Here is a 23,911-nt window from a genome sequence, read left to right as displayed (position 1 = left end):
CATCTGGAGACTGGGTGTGGCTCTCCAGTCATGGAACCAAGGAAGGCAGCAGGATGGACTGGGGGCTCTTCTGGGCCAGTAGAGCCCAGAAGATGGGGGTTTAGGGGTGGTATCCTTCCCTGGAGGGTGGGCTATCCCTGCCTTTTGGGAGGGCTTCAGGCATGGTTCCAACCAGGTGACAGGCCAGGGAGTGGCACAGAGGGCCAGATCCACCTATGCCTGACCTGCCCAGGCTGTTGGAGGGGGACTGAGGTGTGTGTGGGTGTCCCTGTGGATACTTACCCTAAAGACATCCCCGTAGGATGGTGACAACCTATGGCCTTAAGGTTTGCCTGGTGATAGCAACCATCTGGGGCTGCCCAGTGATGGTGGTGGACCAAGGCCAGCACTGTGCTCCTCCAGCATTGTCCTATTGTTGCCTGCTCCCCTGAGGCATCTGAGTGTCGATCCCAGCCCAGGTGCTAGGCGCAGAGAGGTCTTTAGGGTGCTCAGTCCAGAAGGTGATGGAGACCCCCGAACAAACAGTGACACTGAGCTGTAATCGTGTATGTGGTAGGGATACAGCAGGCGCAAGGCCTGTGCTGTTCTAACTGGGTGAAGAAGGCCTCTGGAGAGGAAGAGGCACTTGAACTGGGTCTGGAATGATGATGAGGGGACAGCGATGTGAATTTCTAGCAGGGGAGTGCAGGTGCAGAGATTTGAGCCTGACCTCAAGGACCCCTGCTTTGCACCTTGGAGCCTGGGAGTTGCCTTCTGGAAGCCTGCTGGCAGGCCAAGCTGCAGGATTAGTGCGAAGTCTTGGAGCTGGAGCTCAGCGCTGGAGCTTGGCAGGATGGGGATGTTTCTGCGCCCTCCACATTTTCCTGGAAGGAGTCCTGGCCCAGAGGTGACACTTGTTCCTGCTACACTAATCCCCTGGGCGGGGAGGACCAGAGAGCTGAAGGCCTACAGGTGGGCATCCATGGGTCAGCTTTCAAGCCCCGGATGAAGACTGGGTGCCAAGGCATAGATGTGGGGCTCTGTCCCTTTGGGACGGTCAGTCCTTCTGGGAGAGAGGGCATAGGCTGGTGGGGGAGAGAGTGAGATTTGCATACACATATACTCTGTCTCTCTCTGACAGAGAGCTGAGACTTAGAAAGTGGGAAACAACAGAGAGAATAAGAGAGATATCAGAGAGAGCTAGAAAAAGTCAGACGTGGGTTGAGATGCAAAGGGAGAACCTGAAGCCTCATGGTGTCTCTATTCCCCATCTGAGAGGGCCAACGGGCCCTGGAAGGAGCACCAGGCTGGGGCCTGGTGTCTGGATGGCCTTGGCTTTCCGGAGACAAATGCAGGTGGAGGGAGGGGAGAGGCAGGCACGGAGCTGGCCTTGGGCACCCTGGGGATGCGGGGAGGACTGAGGTCAGGCTCCATGGTCTGGCCTGTCCATGTATATCCAAACGTGACCTCTGGTTCACTGCGCTCATTTAATCCTCGTAAGAGTCCTAGAGGTGGGGACTGTTCTTAGCCCATTTACAAGTGAGGAATTGAGGCTCAGAGAGGTTAAGTGACTTGCTTGAGGGCACACAGCTGTAGCAGTGGGCCTGCCTGCCTCCTGGGCCCATGTGCTCAACTTTGAGGTCAGGGGCAGCTCAGGGTTTCAAGTCAGGCTCCCCTGTGACTTCAGGCAATACCCCAACCTCGGGTCTCTGCTCCTATGCCTCCTGTCTAAAATGAGGTAGCAGAACCCACTTCCCTGGGAGGCTGTGGGACTCAGTGATTAGTTGGATGGGCCCTGAATGGTGCCTGGCCCCTACTGTGCCTTTCAAACTCCTACTCATCCCCCAAGACCCATCCCAAATGCCTCTTTCTCTATGGAACTTTTCCTTGACATCTCCTTGCTAGGCAAAATTAATCATTCCTTTTCCCGCAAGATTCTAGCACACTTCTCTTGAGTGTGTATTATTTGACTTTATGCTGAATTCCTAAATTCCTAAGAAAAAGGACTGAGTTTCACAGCCTTCTGTGTCTCTAGGCACAGGACCTGATACAGCGATGATCAGAGGATTTTGGGTGAAGGAATGAGTAAGTGCAAGCACAGATACACGGTGAGGGGAGCCCAGGAAGAGACGTCTGGCCTCGGGGCAGAGATGCTGCAGGAGGCCCCCACCCCCACCCCCCGGTGCTTGGCTGCTTTTGAGGTTCTCTGAGTCTCCCAGGACTCATCACCGTCCTGATTTAACTTTCACAGTGTAGGCTTCCGGTGAATCCCGGCCTGGGAGCCTGGTGTTCCCTTGGTGGAGCAGTAAAAGTCATTAACGAGGAGCCGGAGAGCTATAAATAAGCCAGCATGATCTCACCCAGTGTTCCCTGTGTTTCCAATCTGCGGGAGCAGGGAATCCGTTTTGATTCATTAATTGGCATAAGGATGAGGCCCCAGAGATTGGCGTGGAGCCGCCGGCCCTTCCCCACCCTACTGGTTGGCTCCGTGCATCCTGCCTGCACCAGCTGCCCCCCTGCCCTGGGCTACAGTCCAACATCCAGTGGGACCCTTTGGCCTTGCTCCTGTTCCCCTCCCTGGACTGGGCTGACCGTGAGGCCAGAGGGGCGTGGGAGATGCTGCAGGAGAGGCACCTGCCCAGGCGCTGCTGCCTAGGCAAGGCCTTGGGCCCAGCCAGCTTTCCTCTCCACTGTCCCCTTGGTACCCTCTAAGCTCTTGGTGAAACCCGCCTTAGAGTGGAGGGTCAGCTTTAAGAAACTCCCCTTCTCCACATTGTGGGATGTAGCTTCACTCTGGGGAGGACCTGAGCATCTGGGGACCTTGGCAAGTTTGAAAGCTCTGCCTCACCCATGAAATATGGACACCAATAGTGCTTGTCTTATGGAGTTGTTAAGAGTATTAAATAGTTTGTTGCTCTGCTAGGCCATGCTGGGGGCTGGGCCACAGGCTAGGAGGGTGTGCAGCACACAGGTGCTTCTGCTCACGGGCTCATGGTTCAGAGAATGGGACAAAACAGTCCACGATTGCAAACGTCAGTGGGTGGTCTGCAGGCGGAGTACCTTGAGGGAAGATTGGGCTCATGGAAAATTCTCTTCAGGGAGTCACAGTTACCCCCAAAAATACAGAATGAGGAGAGATAGCCAGATAGAAGTGGGAGGAGTGTGGCAGGCCAAGGGCGAGTACGTGAGGAGACCCACAAGTGGGCAAGAGCTTGGGCATCCGAGTTACTGCACAAAAGCCAGCTACCTGGAACACAGGGCACGGGTGTGATGGCTCAGGGCCCTGTCGGGGTGTGGACTTTATTTTAAGGCCGACGGGAAGCTAATGCAGATTTTAAGCAAGGACAGCACAGTCTGGTTGGCATTTTAATCTGTGAAGGCCAGTCCACTGCAGTGGACTGAATGGGTGGCATGTGGTTCTGGGGGAGGTTGGGTGTGTGGAGGTCCAGTGGGGAGATAGTAGTGGTTTAGACCAAGGTGATGGCATTGGAGATGGAGGAGAGTTGACAGATCCAAGATACATTTTGGAGATAAAACAATCAGGACTTGGTGATGGCTTGGGTGCAGAGGGTCAGGGAGAGAGAAGGTTCAAGAACATCTGGGTGGGTGGGAGTGCCCCTTTACGGAGATTGGGAGACCAAGAGGGACAGGATCACACCCCAGGGAGTTCGGTGTTGACACACCAAGTTTGAGTTGCCAGTGGACTCATTGTGGGAGACCCCCTGGTTGGGGGTCAGGAGCCCAGCGAGGGCTGTGGGCTGGAGCGATTACAGGAACCGTCAACAGAACCGAGGTGTAACTTTCAAAGGGATGGGTCAGATATACCAAGGAAGGTTGATGATTCCATAGAGAGGACATAGTGATGGATCTGGGTCTGGGTCTGGGTCTTGGTCTGGGTCTGGGAGATGGCAAGTCATGGGAGCGACCAGAGCTCGTAAGCAGGGGCCAGCCTAAGATGGGAGAAGCTTTCTTCCTCAGCTTTCAGCACAAACGCAGATAGATGTGTAGATCTGGTGATAAGAACTGGGATGAGTTCCTTATGATGATGGCTTCTGTTTTTAATCTATGAAAAATGAAGCAAGGTCATTAGTTGAACTTGGGGCAGAAGCCCGGAAGGTTTGAGGAGAATGAGCAAGGCAGGTGGTGGAGAGGATGTAAGTGAATATGGCGGGGTGAGGAGCCCTGTTGAGGATGGTGACACAGCTTTCCCACTTTGGGTCCCCACATTGCTGGGTGCGTGGGTCTCTCTGACTCTCCGCTGTTTGCTCACAGACATGGAGAAGTGGGTGGGCAGGTGGACCCACCACAGTTGACCCTGGGTTGGGGTTTCCCAGCCGTCCTATATAAGGAGAGAGAGCAGAGAGAGGGAGTTTGCATCAGAGGGACTGTATCGATAGACAGGCAGAAACCAAACTGAGCAAGGAGTCAGGAGTGAAGGCAGGAGGATGCTGGTGGGAGAGTCACTTAAGCAAAAGGTCTGTAGGACGAGATGCTTGTCAAGTTTGTCCTGTGCTCAGGAGGGATGCGAGGCCTCAGTGACCCTCCCCTTTGGGGGCCTTTCGATGGTGAGAGGCGATGGGGGTCAAGGTCCTGCTGGGCCCGAGCTCTAGTGCTCACCTTTGTATGGTGCTGCCACCCGTTTCCCCCCATTTCATGGTTTTGTTTACCTTTTAAATGTCTTAATAAAACATGAAAAATAGTTATTCTCCATAGATCAGTAATTTACTGAGTTACGACAATACTAAATTTGGTCAATTATTCATCAGCTATAAAGTATTTATAAATGCTACCTTAATTTAAAGCATTAGCCACTAGAATTCAAATATTAATAAAGTTGGTGCCAGCTTAAAGGAGGAAAGGAAGGGCACAGATAATGAGGGTAGCTTGGGGGAGGGTGAGTGCTCCTGGCTGTTCACATTGTTGGAGTAGCGAGGTGGTACATGGAGCCCGGATTGTGGGGCAGGCAGAGGTGCTGGAGGGCCTCGGGCTGGCCTGGTGGACCCCGTCGGAGAGAGATCATTACCTCTGGAGGGCAGGGCTGAGCCCAGGGCTGCCCGGAGCCAGCTCTCCCTTCTGCTGCCTGCTGTTACCAGCAGAGCCTTGCCCAGCTTCTCTGACATGAAGGCACCTCTACTAGGCTGCTTCCACTCGGGTGGAGTGCCCTCTCTTGCCTTGTCCATCTGGAGAAGTCCTGTCACTCTTTAAGGGGCTACCCAGAGGCCAGTTAGCACATGAGGTTGAAAGGGTTTGTAGCCTCAGAGAAGCAGGGGCTGCATGGGCGATCTCACCTATTTGGGGACCACGTCAAGTCTTCCAGGAGGAACAGGTGTGGATGTGCTCAGGGCACCATGCATTCAGGGCACATGGTGGAGGGAAGGGCTGGGATGGCCGTGGTCAGCATCATTATTAGGTGACGGCACCAGGAATTGTGCATCTCTTCCAGCACAAGCCTCCTGGGGTATTGCTTCCCGCAGTCTTGGCCTGAGAATTTTCCAGGAATGCCCATGGGGATGGAGAAGACTGGGCATGGATCAGTAGTGGTTCCCAGACTGATCTCAATGTCTGGGGGCACCTCTCTTATCTCCAACACCCACCTGAGGCCCCGAGTGACTTGATGCACCAAGGATTTGCCTTTAGCAGAGGGAGGCCTTGTTCTTGCTTGCTGGCTCCTTCTCTAGGGCCTGCGTTAAGTGTGGAGCTGCCCCAGGAGTTTCCATCCAGGGAAGGGCTGGGTAGAGTCAGCCATGGAATCCTGGCCTCTGTCCTCTGCTGGCCACCATCTCTTCCTGGGACTGGCTGTAGAGGTACCTGGTGGTCTGGTTCCGATGCTCTCGTTGCCATTCACTCTCTGGCTGTATGACCCTAGCCAAGTGGTCAGCCCTCTCTGTGCTTCAGTTTTCTCACCAGGGGATCAGAAAGCTCACCTGGGGTGAGAATTAGGGAGACCCTGCTTGTCAGTGCTACACCTGGCACATCCTACCCTGAGAGTCCTGTGTCTGGAGAATCCTGGATCAGCAGGACGCTGACATCTCAGGGGAAGCTGGCAGGGATGTGACTGTGGGGCTGTCTGGGAATGCTGGCTGAGCTCCATGATCCTCTTGCCTGGGCCCAACCTGAGTCTGAACAGCCTGCTTCTTCCCGATTCCTGGGAATCCATCACGTGGCCCGGAGACCTCTGCTCTCCTAGGCCGCTGAGCTTGGGTAAGGGGTCTCGAAGCTGCTCATTACATTCATCTCCACTTCTTACTTTCGCAGCTGATGAGCCATTCTTGGGGAGCTCATATCAATCCATCAAGCCTGCATTGTTATCATCAAGAGAGAGATCAGCTTTATGACCATATGATATTGGAGACAAAGAATTATAACAAAGGCTGTTATCTTCTAGTGAGCTGCAGAAGCACCTCTAAGCTGGAGACAGAGGTGACTTCTGCATTCTTACTATGCATCAGGCAGTGCCAAATGGTTCTTCACATACAAAGACCTTTCAGAGAATATGCACAACAGCTCTGTGAAGTGGGTGCCATCATCCTTCTCTGACAGAAAAAGCACAGAGGCCCAGAGAGGGTCAGCCCCTCGCCCAAGGTCCCACAGCATGTACGTGGCAGGGCCTGGATTCAGATCCAAGCCATCGGACACCAGCACTGGAGTTCAGTGTCTCTTCTACAACTGGGGTGTGAGTTGTGTGATGTCCTGTCCTAGGAATGAGCACACAACCTTGTTTAAGCTAATAGCTGGTGTGGCTTTGATCTGATGTATTTTGATCTTGTTATTTTTATGTTAGGAGCCTCTAAATAACCATCATTTCAACAGTGCCCCAATTAGCAGGCCATTCACAGTGGATTAGAAATTGACTTGTATCAGGCTTCACCATTAGTGCCTGGGAGAGGCTTCCAGCCTTAATTACCCACCCTGCTCACCTAGGAGGTTGAGGCCTTGAGGAGCTTCCGTGGTGCTGCAGGTGTCCGTACAGGGACGGGTCAGGGTGCCCACCTCCACGGGGAGGGTTGGTCAGCAACAGGAGTGAGGTCGTTCTCTGTTGTAACTGCTATTTCTTGGGATCCTGGGCATGACTTGGGTGGGGACATTGATGGGGAGCTGGGGATGCCCAAGGAGAGGGGCAGGAAACTTGACATGTATTAATATTTAGCATCTTTCTCGTGCATGGCACGGGATTGGCATTTGTGGTCCACGTTCTAAGTCAGTGCTCCCATAGCTCTGCTGGGTAGAAGTTCATATCTTCAATTAATAGAAAACGGGGACTCAGAAAGGAGACACACCCATGGCCACATGGCCGCCGGCCAAAGGAGCCCGAACTGGAACTTTGGTCTGTGAGATTCTAGCGTTCCTTCTGCTGCCCTGGTGAGCCCAGGCCCAGCCAAGAAGCTGGTGTCTCGGGCTGCCACCGGGGCCGGGGCAGGGGGACCTGTTCCCTGAGCACGTTCCCACTGCCCAGCTCCTGTGTCTTTGTCCCACTGCACCCCTCACTCACACTGCTCCCCCCATCTCTCCTGGTCTAAATCTTTTTCTTCCTTTCAGGCCCTGATGCTGACCCCACATGAGTTCAGCCTCTTCTGGGTCCCAGGGAGCTTCCCCTTTCCTTCCTCGCAGGCCAGGTTGTGGGGTCTGGCTCCTTGGTAGATCCTAAGCTCCTCAGATGGGGCCTGTGTTCATCCTGCTCTTTGCCCCTCCCCCTCTCTAGTGCTCATTGCAGGGCTTTGTGCTTAGGGGGTGTGCTGAGTGTATACATAAAACACACAGGAGGGAAGAGACAAATCCATCCATGGTGAGCAGTGGGATGTGTGCCCAAATGGGGAAACTGAGCCTCAGGGAGGTTTAGTGACTTAATAACCCAGCATAGGTGGAATGGGGATGGGGCTTGCCATCAGAAGTCAGGGAGTCCCTGAGAGGGAGCCAGGTGGGGTGGACGACAGATAGCCAAGACCCAGTGATGGTGCAGTGGGTGTCTTGGGCTGGGACCAAGGGCTGGAGTTCCTGGGCAACTTTACACCCTAGTGATGTACAGTGTGTTTTGTAAGATTACTTTTTAAACGTATAAATGCAGTGTATCAGCGTTAAAGAGAATATGTACAAGAGAAGAAAGAAAAATCCATTTATCATCACAGACCTTGGCTTTTAGTGTCTTCTCTTGCCTTTTTCATAAGCATGCTATCTACCAAGTTGTAATCCTGGTGAGCGTAAAATGTCGTGCCCTGGTTTTGTCACTTAGTAACCCCCCAGAAGCATTTTTAGACGAGAAGCCATCTTAGTCCAGCCCTTATCGGTTGTGTGGCTTCACATCTTGTTATCTGGAAGATAGACACAGTGATGCCTGCCGTACAGGGATGTCATGAGAATAATGTGAACTCATGTATATAGAGTACTCGACAGAGTTTTTTGGCACAGAGGAAATTCTCACAAAATAGACCCTCCTCCTACATAGCTTCATGCTTATCCATTGTTGGAGGATTATTTTCCTTTTGTAAAGGAATTACCTGTTCACGACATGAAATTTTGGCAAAATATAGAAAAAAAGGAAAACCATGTCTAGACCTCTTCTAAAATGCAGTCACTTTTAACATTCTGCAATATTTCCTTCTGGTCTTTCTTTCATGCATGTTAAGTTTTATTTAATTGGTATCATAAAATACATACAATTTTGTATTACTTTCACATAACTTTCTTATGACAAGCACTTTCCCATCTTACTGTAGTATCTTCATAAATAGTTTTAAAGGCTGTGTGTGCTTTCAACAAATGGAACACTTTTATGTCACTCACCTCTTCGCATCTTTTAGATCGTTAGCAATATATCAAGAGTCTGGATAAGTATCCTCTGAATGTTTTTGGATCTAAAGCCATTTTTACAGCTTGGATGGATGCCCAAAGTGGAATTATTGACCAGAGGGCGTGAAAATGTCAAGGCTTACGGTATTATTGTATCAGTCTTGACTGACTGCTGTGTGCCAGGCACATTGTGTGTCTGGAAAAGGATGGTGAGCAGAATGGGCATGGCCTTTGTCCCCTTGGAGCTTGAGGTCAAGTGGGAGAGAGAGACAGTTATACACGCAATGCAGTGTCATAATAGGGGAAGTGTGGGATGCACATGAAGCACTTGACAAAGGGTCCTTAGTCTGGGGGTGTAGAGTCTGGGTCTTGAAGCGAGAGTGGGTGTGAAGGTTCAGGAGGCAACAGGAAATGTGATGGGTTCCAGGGGCCGAAAGGTGGGCAGTGGCCTGTAACAGAGCGGGCGGGGGCGTGTGAGGAGCCTGAGGCTGCAGGCACTGGGGAGTCTGCAAGACTGCCCTAAGGAGTTTGACTCTATCCGCAGCGGTCTTGGGAGCCACCAAAGGGCTTTAAACAGTAGCATGACATGATTGGATTTCAACTCGGGAGTGAACTTGGCCGCATGGAGCCTGAATGCGAGGGGCCAGAGCATTTAGGCGGCTGCATGATCTTCAAGAGAGACTGCAGAGACTCTCTTGTTTAACCACCCCCTCCTCCTGCCTTGTGTTAGGAGGCTGAGGGTTCAGCAGGGAGAGTTGTGGGCATCTGAGTTGTCTTCCTGCCGAAGCCCATGAATGTGCAAGGTGAGAGTCCGTGCGTGGGGAGCAGCTGGCCTTTGGTATTTGAAAGCTTGGAGGTGTCTTCCTCTTCCCGCACCTTCCCAGCCTCCCACTGCCTTGCTCCTTGGATTTCCTCCCCCTAGTCTTCGTCTCCTCCTCCCAGCCTGGTCTGAGGCATTACATAAACCCAGGTGCTTTCAACCGAAAGAACCGCATTGTCAAAGTTGTTCAAAAGTCTGCCGTCTGCAGTAGACGGCCTGCTGACATTCAAAGGCTGTGTTTTGAAACTGCATCTGCTTTCCCACATTCCTGCCATCACATAAAGCATTATTAATAAGTGTTTGCTTCAAAACTGGTGCAGCGGGTTGCAGTGTTGGGAGGTGCATCTTTCTATTAATTGGTCTGATGTTCCAAAAAGGTCTGTGTGGCTAAAAGGGGTTACTGGAACTCATGGTTGCTGGATGACTTCAAAAGGTGATCCCTGAGCGCAGCTACCCTAGAAACAGCTGCTGGCGTCTGGTCGTGTTCCTCCTGCACACCTGCGGTCAGCGCCCCAGCTGCACGAGTATCTTCCTTTGTTATTGTCAAGTGGCTTTTGAATAATCCTGGACTTCTGGAACCAAATGCTTCCTCTGGGATTTGACCTAGTATCTTTATGATATGAATCAAATGAACTTGGCCAGAAGACCTAGGGTTTCTGGGGGGGTTTTGCCTACAATCTGGATCCTCGGGGGTAAGTGTCTCCCTGGCTTTCCAATGTTATTCATTCCCCTCAGCCCCAATCAGTTCAGTTCAGCCAACAATTGTAGAGTACACAGTGTATTCTTGGCCTGTGGCGTGGCCTTGGGAATACATGGATCAACAAAACGAGCTCACAGCTCTTAAGGGCTCACAGCCCAAGTGGGAAACAGGATGGCTAATTTAGTAGCACTGATGGCTGTCTCAGGCAGATGTGGGTTGTATCCCTGTTCTACTCTCCCCGCTTGAGTAGCCTAGGACAAATGATTTTGCCTCTCCTGACCTCTGTTTTCTCATCTGTTGAATGGACACAAGAACGTCTAGCTGGCAGCATCACTAGGGCGTCACAGACTGTGCCTGTGAGAGCCTCTGGCCTGGCCTGACATGGGTTCTTGGTCCCTGGAGGGAGGCAGTGTTTCTTGGAACCCTGGGAATGAGCTGCCCGGCATGAGCTGTGCCAGTTGAAGCCAGGGCAGCATCACCCCCATGCTGACCCCACCCTCTCTCTCCCCTCTCTTTCCAGCCTGTGACCTCATGACCCAGGGGATCTTGGCCTTGGTCACATCCACCGGTTGTGCGTCTGCCAACGCCCTGCAGTCCCTCACAGACGCGATGCACATCCCACACCTCTTTGTCCAGCGCAACCCAGGGGGCTCTCCGCGTACCGCCTGCCATTTGAACCCCAGCCCTGACGGCGAGGCCTACACGCTGGCCTCCAGACCTCCTGTGCGCCTCAATGATGTCATGCTCAGGCTGGTGACAGAGCTGCGCTGGCAGAAGTTCGTCATGTTCTACGACAGCGAGTATGGTGAGTTGGGGGCAGGGGCTACTCTGGGGCTCTGGTGGGGGCATGGCCAGGCACTGGGAGACCTACGAGCTGGACCATCGCTCGTGGAGGCTGAGTGCTTTGGAGTGGGCTGGGTGTGGACAGCGGTTGGTGGCCTGAGCCGAGTGGGTCTCTGGGTGGTAGGACTGAACCTCGAGCTTTGTGAGTGGGGGAGGAACTCTGAAAACAGATCTGTAGACAGGCACTGAAGTTGCCTAGCAACAACACCTTATCATGACAGCTGAAGTTGGAATCATCTTAGAGTTTTCAATAAAATATTAATAAGCCACTGGCAGGGATCTGAAGGGCTGCACGCAGGCAGTGGTGGAGGCTGGCCAGCATGGGTCCTCCTGGAAGCTTCCTCTGCAAAGTGTTCCCCTCTCACTGGCCACTCTCCCAGCCTTCCCAGCTCCTTGTCTCCCTCTGCCCTGATCTGCCCTCAGTTTCAGGGTTTCTGGCTGGGGCAAAGGTCAGGGGGAGGGACACCCTGAATGTCATGGAGCCAGGCTGGGGTTGTGTGGGTCTGGGGACACTGGGCATGGCTGGTCATGGCTTCTTTGAAGGCCTCCCATATGAAAAAAAAAAATCATAATTTGCTTGGGAGAAAACTAGAACAGTGGGCTTTGAAGAAATAGCTTTAGGTTTTCTATGACTGCTTTGTGAAAACAGACCATTTCTAGTCCCAAGATAAAATGGTTTCCACCTTATGCATTTTTTTTAAAAAAAACCTTTTTATTTTGAGTTAATTGAGATTCACATGCAATTATGAGAAACAATTCAGAGATTCTGTGTGCTCCAACATCTCGCCTGTCATACCATATCACAAGTGGGATTTGACCTTGACACAATCCATAGGCTTTGCTCATATTCACCAGTTGACATGCACTTGGGTGTGTGTATTCACTTCTGTGCAGTTTTATCACATGTGGATTCATGTGACCGCCACAGTCAGATGCAGAGCAGTTCCCTCACAAGGATCCCCATGCTACCCTTTTATAGCCACAGCCACCCACATTACGTGTCTTTAAAGGGTGTGGGAGACTGGTGAGGGTCAGCAGCTGCATAGCTGGGGCAAGGGTAGAATGGAGTGGACCCTCGAAAGTCCTGTTTTTCTCTCTTGGTGAAATAATTCCTTTGTCAAGAATGTAACTCAGAGGAGAAACCAGCATATGTTTGCCTTTGCCTAAATACTCTGCTTCTCTAAGACCAGAATGTTGTCCTCAGCTCTTGAGCAAATATGCTGTTTAGAGTCTTCCAGAAGGAACTGAAAGAGCAGACAGTCACTGTGCTGAAATTAAGATGAGGTGGTGAAGGGGAGAAGGGCAGCCGGAGGCTCCAGGCGCTTGAACTGGACTCTGTCCAGGACTCGACCTCTCCTTCCAGACCCCGCTCAATCCCTGACTCTGGGAAGGAGTTTGAGACCATGTCATAGCACCTCTCAGTGGCCCAGCCTTCCCCTGAGAACCCTTTGTGTTGGTGGTTCAACCCCCGACGTTGGGTCTGCTCTGAGGCTGCATCCTGTAGGGAGGTGTGGACACTGCCAGGGCTGAAGGATGCTCTGGTCCAGTGTCTGTAGACCCTTCCCACCTCACTGCTCCTGGTCTCTTTGCTCTCCTTTTGCTCTGACCTATAGAAACTCTTCAAGCCTTGGTTCTTCCTAAGCCCTTAAGGTGGCTTTGGTGGGAACCTCAGCCATAGGAAGCAGGTATCAGCTCTCCAGCCTACCTATCCCATCTGGGCTCCTGTAATTCTTGAAGACTGAATGACACCTAATAGCACTTGCTCAAATTCTGTGTTTTCTTCTTCTTACATCCCTTACCCCCACTTGGCTCAAGGATCAAGTCCCCAAGGAAGGGCACCTGATCTCCACCTGCCTGCAGACTCCTCCCTTTCTCATAGAGCTGGTTCCTTGGTTACATGCTCTCACAGACACACGTCTCCTTCCTTCAGCCTGCTCTCAGCTTGTTGCAACACACTCATGAGGGCTAACCCTTGATGCACAGTTACTCCCACCCAGTCCCTAAGCTCCAAGACAGTGGGCCATGTGCTCTTCCCTGCTATGTCTCTGCTGCTTAGCATGGTGGCTGGCACAGAGTAGGCCCTAAGAAATTGTCACTGTGTGAATGAACCCACTCGTTTATGCGGACATGGACTTTTCAAGCAATTTTCACACAAGACAAAGGAGAAATGGGGGGAAAGACAAGGGCACTGAATAGTCTGACCTCTGAGGCAGGGGAGGTGAGCTAGGAAACAGATGTTTCATTCTGTAGGCACACTCCTCTGCCCCCTCTCCTCTCCCACCCAGACCCGCCAATCAAACCAAAAGGTGTGCCCCTCTTTTCTGACATGGAGACCTTTGCTACCTTTGGTAGGGTTGAAGTGAGTTTTCAACCAGACTGGCCTTTATTAGTAATTCTATAAAGACACAGGGTAACCAATAGCTTTCCTCTGGTGGACCACCGCAAGCAATTGGTTGAGCCTTGAATGCTGGGTTGGGAAGGATTCTGAGGAAGCATGTAGGCTCAGCAATAAAAGTGCCGTGATTGCTCCATGAAGCATCATGGTGCGGGGACGGGCTGGCAGCAGCCTGCCCTGTTTGCAGATTCTGATCTGGAAGGTAGGGGAGAATCAAGCATTTCAGAGCTGCCTTACACTTGGCTGTCGCTGTCCGAGGTGCTGATCCATTTGCCGTTAGCCTTTCTGGAGGCCAGTGCTCTTTTTTTAAAAACCTTTCTTTTTTGTTTAAATATAAATTTATTTTATTTATTTATTTTTGGCTGCGTTGGGTCTTTGTTGCTGCGTGCGGGCTTTCTCTAGTTGCAGTGAGCAGGGGCTACTCTTCGTTGCGGTGCGCGAGCTTCTCGTTGCAGTGGCTTCTCTTGTTGTGGAGCACGGGCTCTAGAGTGCAGGCTCAATAGTTGTGGAGCACAGGCTTAGTTGCTCCGTGGCATGTGGGATCTTCCTGGACCAGGGCTCGAACCCGTGTCCCCTGCATTGGCAGGCAGATTCTCAACCACTGCGCCACCAGGGAAGCCCAGTGCTCTTTCATTGGGTACTGTGCAGAACCTCCTGCCTTTGCTTGCCCTGGTCATTGGCCCCCTGATTTGACAACCTTTGAGGCCGGGTTTCTACCCCAAACATTCTCTATAAAACGTTCACCACTGTTACTTGTTTTGGCCATGCCCCTCAGGCACAGCCCAACCTCTGGCCCATTTTTAACGTGTTAGATGAGCCAAGGCGGTAGAAGCCCACATGCTGTTTGATGCAACCCCAAGAATTCGGGGTGTGGGTGCTCCCTCAGCTTGGCTGGCATTGGCCTCTCCGAGGGCCGTGGGTGGATTTACATTGCTGATATGCCCAATACAAATGGTGCCTCCACAACTCCTCAGGGCCCTTCCTCCACCCGACCACTGCAATACTAGCTGCAGTGAGCCCAATTAAAAAGCAAATTGAGTGTAAAGACTGTTTCATTCCTTCCAAAGTCAAATAGAAGTGGTTTGGGGATATAGCGACTTTTTTTTTTTTTTTATGCTGATCTGCAAGTATCTTTACATATATTATTTTATTAAAGCCATTTAATAACTCTCTGAGGTGAGATTATTGCTGCATTTTACAGATGAGGAGTGTGAGGCTCAGAGAGATTCTTTTTGACTTCGATGCCCATGCACTTAGCCAAGGCACCATCCTATTTCTGTAATCTGGGGCTTGCTAGGCTCCAGCCTTCTTCTCCTAGCCCCAGCCAGGCAGAGTTAATGCAAAGGATGGGGTGTGTGGAATGGACTTGGCATGCCCTAGCTTTGTGCAGTCAGTGACTTGCTAATGAATGTCATATGTAAGATCCCACCCTTGCAAGGTGAGGACTGATCCTTCCTCATTTGCCCCTCAGCCTCCCTTTAAACAAAGGAATGTCCTTCCCTGGGTGGGGCCTGAGGACTGGGCATCTGAGTCAAGAGTCAAGGGTCAGAGAGACAAAAACACATTCTAAGAGAGAGTTTGGCAGAGTGGTGGGAGAGGAGTTTGTGTATTTAAGGTTTACAAAATGCAAGATGTGCCATTTGGTAAAATTCCATCAAAAATACTTGTATGCTTGTTGTGACAGCGAAAGGAAAAATGAAAGAGAAGCTGACATTTGAGAGAGAAAATCTGTAACATTAAAATACCAAAAGTTTGGATTGAACAGAAGAGAGAACTTTCTGACTTGCCAGTTCAAATTCTGGGATATTCGTGTGTGTCTTGGGGAGGATGTGCTAGGAGCTGCAGGCACAGTTTCTCCCTGGTGAATACATTTGGATGAGGGGTGTATTTACGATTGGGATCTTAGAAATCACTGACTCATTCATTCAACAAATATTCACTGAGTCCCTACCATGTACAACTGTTTTGCTAGGTACTCTTTTTACATGAAGAAACAGCTGGGTGGAGTATCTTGGCTAAAGTTGCACAGGGCTGGGATGTGAAGTCAGGACCCCAGGGCTCTTTCCTCCACAGCATTTCTGGGGTGTGGTGGTCCCTCTTGGCCTCTGGGCCAGCTTGCAGGCCTGGAATGGGGTTGGGAGCTGGGATTCCACAGAAACAAAAGCTTAAAGCTCTAAATGTGTGGCCATTTCCTAATCGTGCTTATTTTAAAATTATTTTAAAAAGTTTAAAAGTTACACATGTTTACAATGTATATGTCAAGTTAAAAGAATGGTGATAAAGTGAACTCCCATGAACCCAGACCAGTTTAAAAATGTACAGGAGCCCTGTGTGTCTAGCTCGTATCATGTCCTCTCCTACCTAGGGGACATAAACACTATCTTGATTGTGTTCTAACCAGTTCCTTGCTTTTCTTTATAGTTTATCATACAAGTATGGATCCTAAGATACATATCACTTAGTTTGGCCTCTTTGAGAACCTTAAATATCTGGAGTAACACTTCTGTACACTTTTTGTGATTGCTTTCTTTTTTATTCAATATTAGGTTTTTGAGATCTGTTCATTTGATGCAGATGGGTATATTCGATCATTTTTACTGCTGCAAAGTATCACCTGATTTATTAACCATTGTGTTACTATGGGCATTTGAGTTGTTTCCAGGTTTTTGCTATTGCAAATAATACTGATAAGATTATTGGTGTTCGTGTGCAAGAATTTTTTAGGGGTCTATCTCAAAGGAGCAGAATTGCTGGACTATTGGGTATGCGTGTTTCACTTTAGTATATCATTCCAAATTGCTTTCCAAAGAATTTCTACCTATTTTCACTGCTCTCTGCAATGTATGAGAGTTCTCGAAGCTCGCCAACATCACCAACACCTGGTACTGTTTTTACTTTTAAGATTTTCATGTGAAATGGTATCTTGCTGTGATTTTAATTTATATTGCTGTGATGAAAGATGAGGCTGAGAATCTTTTCATATCCTTATGCACTATTTTTGTTTGCTCTTCTAAACACCTGTATGTAGTTTTAAATTTTTGCCTATTTTTAAGATTGAGCCTTTTCTTTTGTAAGTTAGGGATGTTCAATACTTTCTTTCAGTTAGTTGTCTTAATTCACAGAAGTTCTATATTGTATTGTTGTCAAATTTATTCAACTTTTAGACAAGTAGCTCTGTTTCCTGTCTCATTTAAGAGGTCCTTCCCTATCCAATTGGCATAAAGATATTCTCCTGCTGAAACCTCTCTCTCTGTACTGAGAACAAATGTTGTCCTCCTGCCTGGATGTCCATAGCTAGGTCCTGGCCCTGGGTGTGCCTGGATCCCAGTGCTAGACCATCTCTCCCTGCAACCGTGGCCTGACATTCCTCGCTGACACTGCTCTGCTCTGTATAGTCACAGAGCTGATCTTATTCTTGGTGGTGATTGCACAGCCTGTGGCATGGTGGCTTGGGAGGGCTTCCAGGAGGAGGTGGCATGTAAGCAAGGGTCTAAAGGACTAGTAGGAGATAGGCAAGCAGAGGGCACTGGGGGAGGAGGGGGGAGGAAGCGTGTCCCAGGCAGAGGGAAAAGCATGCTGGAAGGCCTGGGGACAATGGAGAGGGGAAAGATCATATGGCTGGGCTGTGGGCAGTGGCCATGGGTGAGGTTGGAGCTCTGGGCCAGGCAGGCCTTAGAGGCCTCACTGATGAGCTCAGAGTCCCCAGAAGTCCTTGGGAGCCATAGCTCACTACCTCAGGTGGTGCCTTTGGGTCCTATTCTTCACGCCCAGTCCAGAAACCTGAGGATAGACATGGGGTCTCCATCTCCAGAGGGCTCTGGTTCTTCTGTTGCCTGTGTCTGGACTCATTGGCTGTCTATGAAAGGGAAGAAACTAACACACAGAGAAGAGCTGTGATCTGACTGAGGACAAATCCCAGACCCAGAGTCCAAGCCAGAGTCAAGACCTGAACTTCCCAGGTAACCCAGGTGGCCCAGGTATCAGTGAGTAACAGCTCATGTCTCTCCAGCCGTCACTCTGAGCAGGGCACTGTGTAAGTGCCTTAAGTGCTCCAGCTAACATCATCCTTATGGCAACCCTTCCAGGTGGGTGTATACTATCCTTATTTTACACATGAGGAAACTGTGGCTCAGAGAAGTAAAGGGATCTAGGTCATATGGCTGGTGAGTAGGGGGGTTGGCCAGGTCTGATTCCCAAAGCCCGGGTATCACAGCTCTGCTCACAGCATCTTGGTCCTCGTGGCAAAACTGTGGGGAACAAACACCTCAGGTCGACTCTTTTCTTAATGCACAAGGATTTATTGTAGCACTGTTGGTAACTGCAGACATTCCAACAACCTTAATGGTTAAATATATTATGATACATATATATAGTGGAAAACTATGGTTCTTTATGTATTAAGAGGCCATAGTTCCAACACATGGTACTGTTAGCTCACAATAGCAAAGTGAGAACAGTGGTGCCAGTATTGCTCTGGGTCAAAGCAAGCTCACATGTGTGTATCTGAGTACACATACAGTCATAAAGGAGTGCTGTGTTAGGGAGGGAAACACAATGACTTGGGACGGGGATGGGAGATATATTTTTTACTGCATATTTTAAAATATCTTTTAAGTTTTGTTTCAAGTACAAAAAATAAGTAAGTAAATAAAAAAGGGTGGAGCTTGCCATTCCTCCCTCCTACTGACTGCCCATGGTGACTTCTCTGAGCTTCTGCTTTCTCACCTAAGGAACAAGGATGGTAATTTCTGAGCTACAGAGTAAAACCCCCAGCAGAGTTCCTGGTACATGGCAAGTGGTCTATATGATAATAACAAATCATGTGTGGGAACCAGGAGTGGCAGTGGTCAGTATTCTTCCCTCTCATGGCTGGGTGTGGGCTCAGGGCTTGGTAGAGTCTTGGCAAAAGAGCTTTGGCTGTTTGCCCCTCCTCAGGATTACTCTTGAGTATAATGGTTAGGAGCAAGGACTCAGGAGCAGTCTGCCTCGGTTGAATCCCGGCTCTGTCTCTATAGCTGTGTGACATTGGAGAAGTCACTCAACCTCTCTGTGCAACAGTTTCCTCATTTGTCAATTGGGGATAAATAATCATTTCCCCCCGGTGTGCTTGATGTGTGGATTAAATGAATTAATACACGCCAAGAGCTTAGCACAGTGCCTAGCACATGCTGAGTACTCAGGAAGATTTCCTTGCTCAGGAGCTGCACCCAGTGGTGGCCCCTTTACTGCCCGTTCTCCCTTAGCCTCTGAGCTGGTTCATCTCTGCTGTGGCCCAGAACACATCTTAGTTATATTCTTGGTGCTTGTGGAAGGGTCAGCTCTCTCACCTGCAGGAGACACTCCAGGCCTCCCTGGCAGCAGGGCTGAGCTGCTGGGCATCCCTGCAGGCTCACTGCACGGTCCCAGGTAGCTCTGGTGAGCCATGGCACCTTCTCAGCTGGACAGCCTGACAGTTTCTCGTGGCAAACATCTGTCGGCTGTTGGTCCTCACCCTCGAGTCCTCCTGACATGAAAGTCCCCAGAAGAAAGAGAATTACTGGACAAATGCTATTTTAACCAATGCTTTGTGCCAACGAAATCTCCTTTCTTGCCCCCGGCATAGGAAGTCAGACGACTGAACGGCGATGGTGAGCGTTCTCAAAAAAAAAAAAAAGATGGTACTGATGAACCTAGTTGCAGGGCAGGAATAAAGATGTAGACATAGAGAATGGACTTGAGGACATGGGGTGGGAGGGGGAAGCTGGGGTGAAGTGAGAGTAGCATCGACATATATACACTACCGAATGTAAAATAGTTGGCTAGTGGGAGGTAGCAGCCTAGCACAGGGAGATCAGCTTGGTGCTTTGCGATGACCTAGAGGGGTGGGATGGGGGGATGGGAGGGAGGCTCAAGAGGGAGGGGATATGGGGACATATGTATGCATGTGGCTCATTCACTTTGTGGTACAACAGAAACTAACACAGTATTGTGAAGCAATTATACTCCAATAAAGATCTATTAAAAAAAAATAACACATATCCTATCATTATGGCATTAGTTTAAATTGAAGTAATAAATACTTTTTCCAGATGAAATGAACAAGTGAATTTAATTGCTAGGAAACCTACCAAGAAGTTCGACAATAACTTTACCGGGACAAGTGTTTTGTGTTTGTTCTCCGATCTAATTATAAAGCGACCGTACTTTGGGGCACGTTCATTGTAGCACTTGCTGGAAGATTAAAGTTCAGTAACTCTGAAGTTCCCTCACCCTTCCATGAGATTCCATGGTGCGTCTGAGGACATGAGGAGATGCCTGATGCCGGCGTGGATGAGGGACAGGAAGGCGAGGCTGCCCTGGCCCCCACGCACGGCCCAAGGGAGTCGCCACAGCAAGAACTTGGCCAGGCCTACACCTCCCTCTTCCCATGTCGTGCCACAGTGCCCCCTTGGAAGACAAATGTGGCCCTGTCGACATCCCTCTCCTGCCGACCCTGCTTTCCCAGACCTCCTCAGCCCCAGGATACAGGAGGGAACAGGTTTTGGTGTTAAATACTAGCATTCCAGGAAGGGCACCCACAAGATGGGGCCCCAAACATCTGGGAGGACTGTTGGCCCAAGTGGGATCCTGATCCTCCCCGCAATGCCCAGTGAAATGAAATATTACGTCCTTTTCATTGTTTCAGTTGAACCATCTCCTACCCTCCCATCAGGGAGAGCAGGGCTCTTTCCTAATAGGATCCAGCAATGTCAGGAGAGTTCCTTCATTTTTTGAAATGAACTATGTTGAGGCATAATCGGCATGCAATAAAATACACTCATTAGTCGTGTACTGTTTAATGGGTTTTGACAAATGTATGCACTAGCATAACCACCATCCTCGTCAAGGTGCAGAACATTGCCAGGTATAGAAATGCCTTTGCTGTGAAGAGAGAACATCATAGCTAACTTCCTTCTGGCCCCAGTCACTTCAGCACTGGCTGGAAAACCATAGGCCCTGAGAGCAATTCTATATGCCTGGAGCCTGCGTGTAGCCTCCTCTGCTCCTAGGAGTGTTCTCAGGGACTTGGAGTGTCAGTGTGTCTGACCAGAAGACAGGGAAAGCATGGGGAGGAGTGGAAAGCAGGGGAGGGGAGGGGTGGGGGGAGCCAGGGAAGCCTTCTGGCAGCTGTGGCTGGCACTAGGGCTGAAGCCATCTCCAGCCGGGATGAGAGCTCTGACTGTCTGCTCATTGGCCAGAGATGGGTCCTCTTCCCTTGCCAAGCGACGCCTGGCACCTCCTTGAGAGGCGACATTCGGGTGGTTATGAGCACAGACTCCAGCATCAGAAAAGTATGACCTTCAAGTCCCTGCTCCACTGCTTACTGCATCCTGGGCAAGCTATGGGTACCCTTCAGAGCCTTGGTTTTCCTGATCTGTAAGATGGGTATCATAGTGCTTCTTTCCTAGGCTGCTGGTGGATCCTGGCCAAGCACATTCTCAGCGCTATAGCAGGTTGAGAACCTTATGCTTTAAAAGTTTTCCTTTGCTTCTCACAAATGGAATCTCAGTGGATGCCACCCAGCCCTGAAGAAGCCTTTTTGGAGGCTTGGGAAGTGGGTTTCCTTTCCTGGTTGCTCAGCAGCTGGGCCCTGGGGGAGGGGAGCCATGGGTCTTGCTGGTCTAGATGTGTCTAGACAGCATCTATGAGCAGCTTTAGGAACATCCTTCTCCTTGGGAGTCTTAGGAGGCAGAAAGGCTCCGGGAATACCCTAAGATGTTTCCCTGTGAAGTGTTGTGTGGGAACACTTGGGGCACTTCTGCCCCCAAAAGCCTTCCCTCACCAACTCATTAAAAAATGGAACTCCTTTCCCTCTTGATACCCTCTTCCCTCTTCCTTGAATTATTTTTTTCATTGAATTTACCTGCCATTTACTTACTTTTTGATGTTTGTCTTCCCCCAATGAGAATGTGAGTTTTGTGTTTTATTAAGTGACGCTGCGTACCCAGCATTTAGAATAGCACCTGGAACATAGTAGGTGCTCAATAAATACTCAATATATGAGTGAATGAATCTATATTTTGGGGTGCTTCATTGCCTATTTATTCTTGCAGGAAGCATTTGTTTCTTTATGTGAGATTCCTAATTACGGCAGTAACATGTGATTTCTATGGAGTCCAAAGATCAGGCAAGACCTCACCCTCCTCCACTCCCACCAGTGAACTAGTGTGTCCAGGCTGCTGAGTTTCTGTCTACACCTTCCTTCTTGGCAAGTGTGGAGGGAGCACTTGTGTACCCAGGGGCAGGGACTGATGAGAGTTCAGATGGGCCCAGCCCTTGAGAAAGCTCTCCCCACAGCTTCACAGGAGGAATAAACACAAAATACATGTTTATATCACAGTGCAAGGTTAATAGTGGCCGCTGAGGTTTTGTGGGTGAACACATTGGGGAACTTCGGTTCCGTTCCTGCCTCAGCCTTTTTTCTCACTTATCTCTGGGCCCATTGACAAATATTTCTCATCCTTGGTTTTCTCATTTTGGCAGTGGGGATAATAAAAGTGCCTACCTCAGAGGGTTCTTGGGAGGTTGAAATAAAATGAAATGATGGATCTGAGAGCGATTGAGCTTGTTGTACCAGTCCATTTCTCATTTGTCTGACTCTTCAGTACCCAGGACAGTGCCGCAAGTGCCAGCCTGTGATTGCAGAGCCCTGAAGCCTAAACTGCCCACCCCCAGCCCCCCCTCAACTCTGCTTTGGCAGGCAGTGGGTTCTGAATTAGCTGGGAGCAAGGAGGGCTTCGTCAGGTAGAGGAAGGGGGAGGGAGATCCCAGGTAGGGGAAACCTGTGTGCAAAACATCAGGGTGTAAAATAGCACGGCATGTTCTAGAGGAATGTTTGGAGGGCTAGCAGCTTACGCTGAGAGCTGGAAGTGATGGAAGGCGTCAGTGGGAAGGGTGGGCAGGGGCCACATCACACAGTCTCAGGCGACCTGGCCGGGAGCATCTGAGTGGTTAATTCATCATGTCTATGGCAGGGTTTCCCCTCTTCCGATGCAAGGTGTGTGTTGTGCCATCAAGGCTTGCCCTTCCGTGGGAACTCTCCTGTCTAGTGAGATGCTTAGGAACAGAAGCCTGTGCTCTTTGGTTGTGTCACCCTGGAATGTGACAAGGTTGAAGTTGCTTGTACATTGTGTGGCCAGTTCTCCATTGTAAGAAGTCTGGCAGTTTTGATTTGGGGGGCTGCTGCCCACCCCACGTTTCCCACTGGAGGCTCTGAGAGTGATGACAAGTTCACTTGAAAGCAGCAGATGGAGGGGTCGCACTGACATGGCCACGTTCCCTATAAGTGGCATTATGTCTCTTCTCCAGGCCTCCGTTTATCTGATCCCTTGCTGACCTGGTACCTGTGAGGGCTTGCCTGCTCCTCGCCCCAAGCCTCCTGGTCCAGGGCAGGGGCCTCCACGTGGGCCTGGCATGCTGTCGTGACTTTTGGTTTAATTGTTTTGGGATGCCGTGTTTGCCTGTATGCTTATTTGTTTATTTCCTGCACACACCTAGAGAGGGTTTGCAGAGTCTCCTAATGAGGCGGCGGCAGTCAGGAAATGAACACAGGGCCACAGTGGCTGCTCTGGCTGGGAGGGTGGTGGGGAGTGCCGTGAGCACGCCTTCCTGGCAGGCAGGATGCGGGGAAGGAAGCCGTGGCTTACAGGGCGTCCACATCCTCCAGAAGGAGGAAGCAGGGCAGCTTGCTCCTCAGCGGGACCCGGCTTCTCCAGCACTTCAAAGGATTCCCCCGGAGGAACCTGGTCTATGCAGGGGACACGGAAGACAGAGTATGATAGTAATCCCGGCTCAACGTTAAAGCAAAGGCAGAGGTGGGTTTTGTTTGACTGTCACTCACAGTCCTCTGACTATGGAGGGTGGTCTCCGGCTAGAGCTCGCCATTCCCGGAGGGCGGGTCGGACTGCCCCCACCCGAGCTTCCTTTAGGCTGGTCTTCATGGAGTCTGTGGATTCTTGCTGCCCACTGAGCAAGGCCTCCTGTGTCTAATCAGTCCAGTTCCATCGGCCAGACACCCGCTGAGTTCCAGCTGCTGTGCTGGGGAATTGGAGGTGAGCGTGGCAGGCATAGCTTTTGTCCCCTTGGCCCCAAGGGTAACTGCCTTCATTGAGGAAGAGGGTCGTGATGGAGGCCGTGCTGTGACAGCCACTGGAGCTGCGGCAGGGAGCTCGGCCTGCCCGGCGGAGCCTGGGAAGGCCTTTGAGAGTGGAGTTCAGTCCTGATGGAGTGAGGAGGGCCGAGCAGAGGGGAGGGCAAGGTGGCCAGATATGGGGGCCCAGGGGTGAGAGAGCTGGAGGAAGTTCTGTCTGGCTGGATCTAGTGTCTGGGGTCAGGGACTGGGACGTGGACCTGGCCCAGGTGGTGGAGAGGC

At 50.6% G+C, this 23,911-nt stretch overlaps 1 protein-coding gene across 5 annotated transcripts in view; it reads left to right on the top strand.

Annotated features, from left to right (window-relative positions):
* GRID1 (glutamate ionotropic receptor delta type subunit 1) overlaps nt 1–23,911 on the top strand; it is a 675,078-nt gene that overhangs the window by 121,288 nt on the left and 529,879 nt on the right. For all 5 annotated transcript variants that reach the window (XM_068548005.1, XM_068548004.1, XM_068548008.1 and 2 more), the window contains exon 3: nt 10,804–11,088. In XM_068548005.1, coding sequence (XP_068404106.1) covers nt 10,804–11,088 — 285 coding nt within the window. The remainder of the gene's footprint in view (nt 1–10,803; nt 11,089–23,911) is intronic.

This window comes from Eschrichtius robustus, chromosome 7 (genome assembly GCF_028021215.1).
Source record: "Eschrichtius robustus isolate mEscRob2 chromosome 7, mEscRob2.pri, whole genome shotgun sequence".
Taxonomy (NCBI): Eukaryota; Metazoa; Chordata; class Mammalia; order Artiodactyla; family Eschrichtiidae; genus Eschrichtius; species Eschrichtius robustus.
Note: the sequence above shows the minus strand (reverse complement) of the source record. Positions and strands in the feature narration are given on the sequence as shown.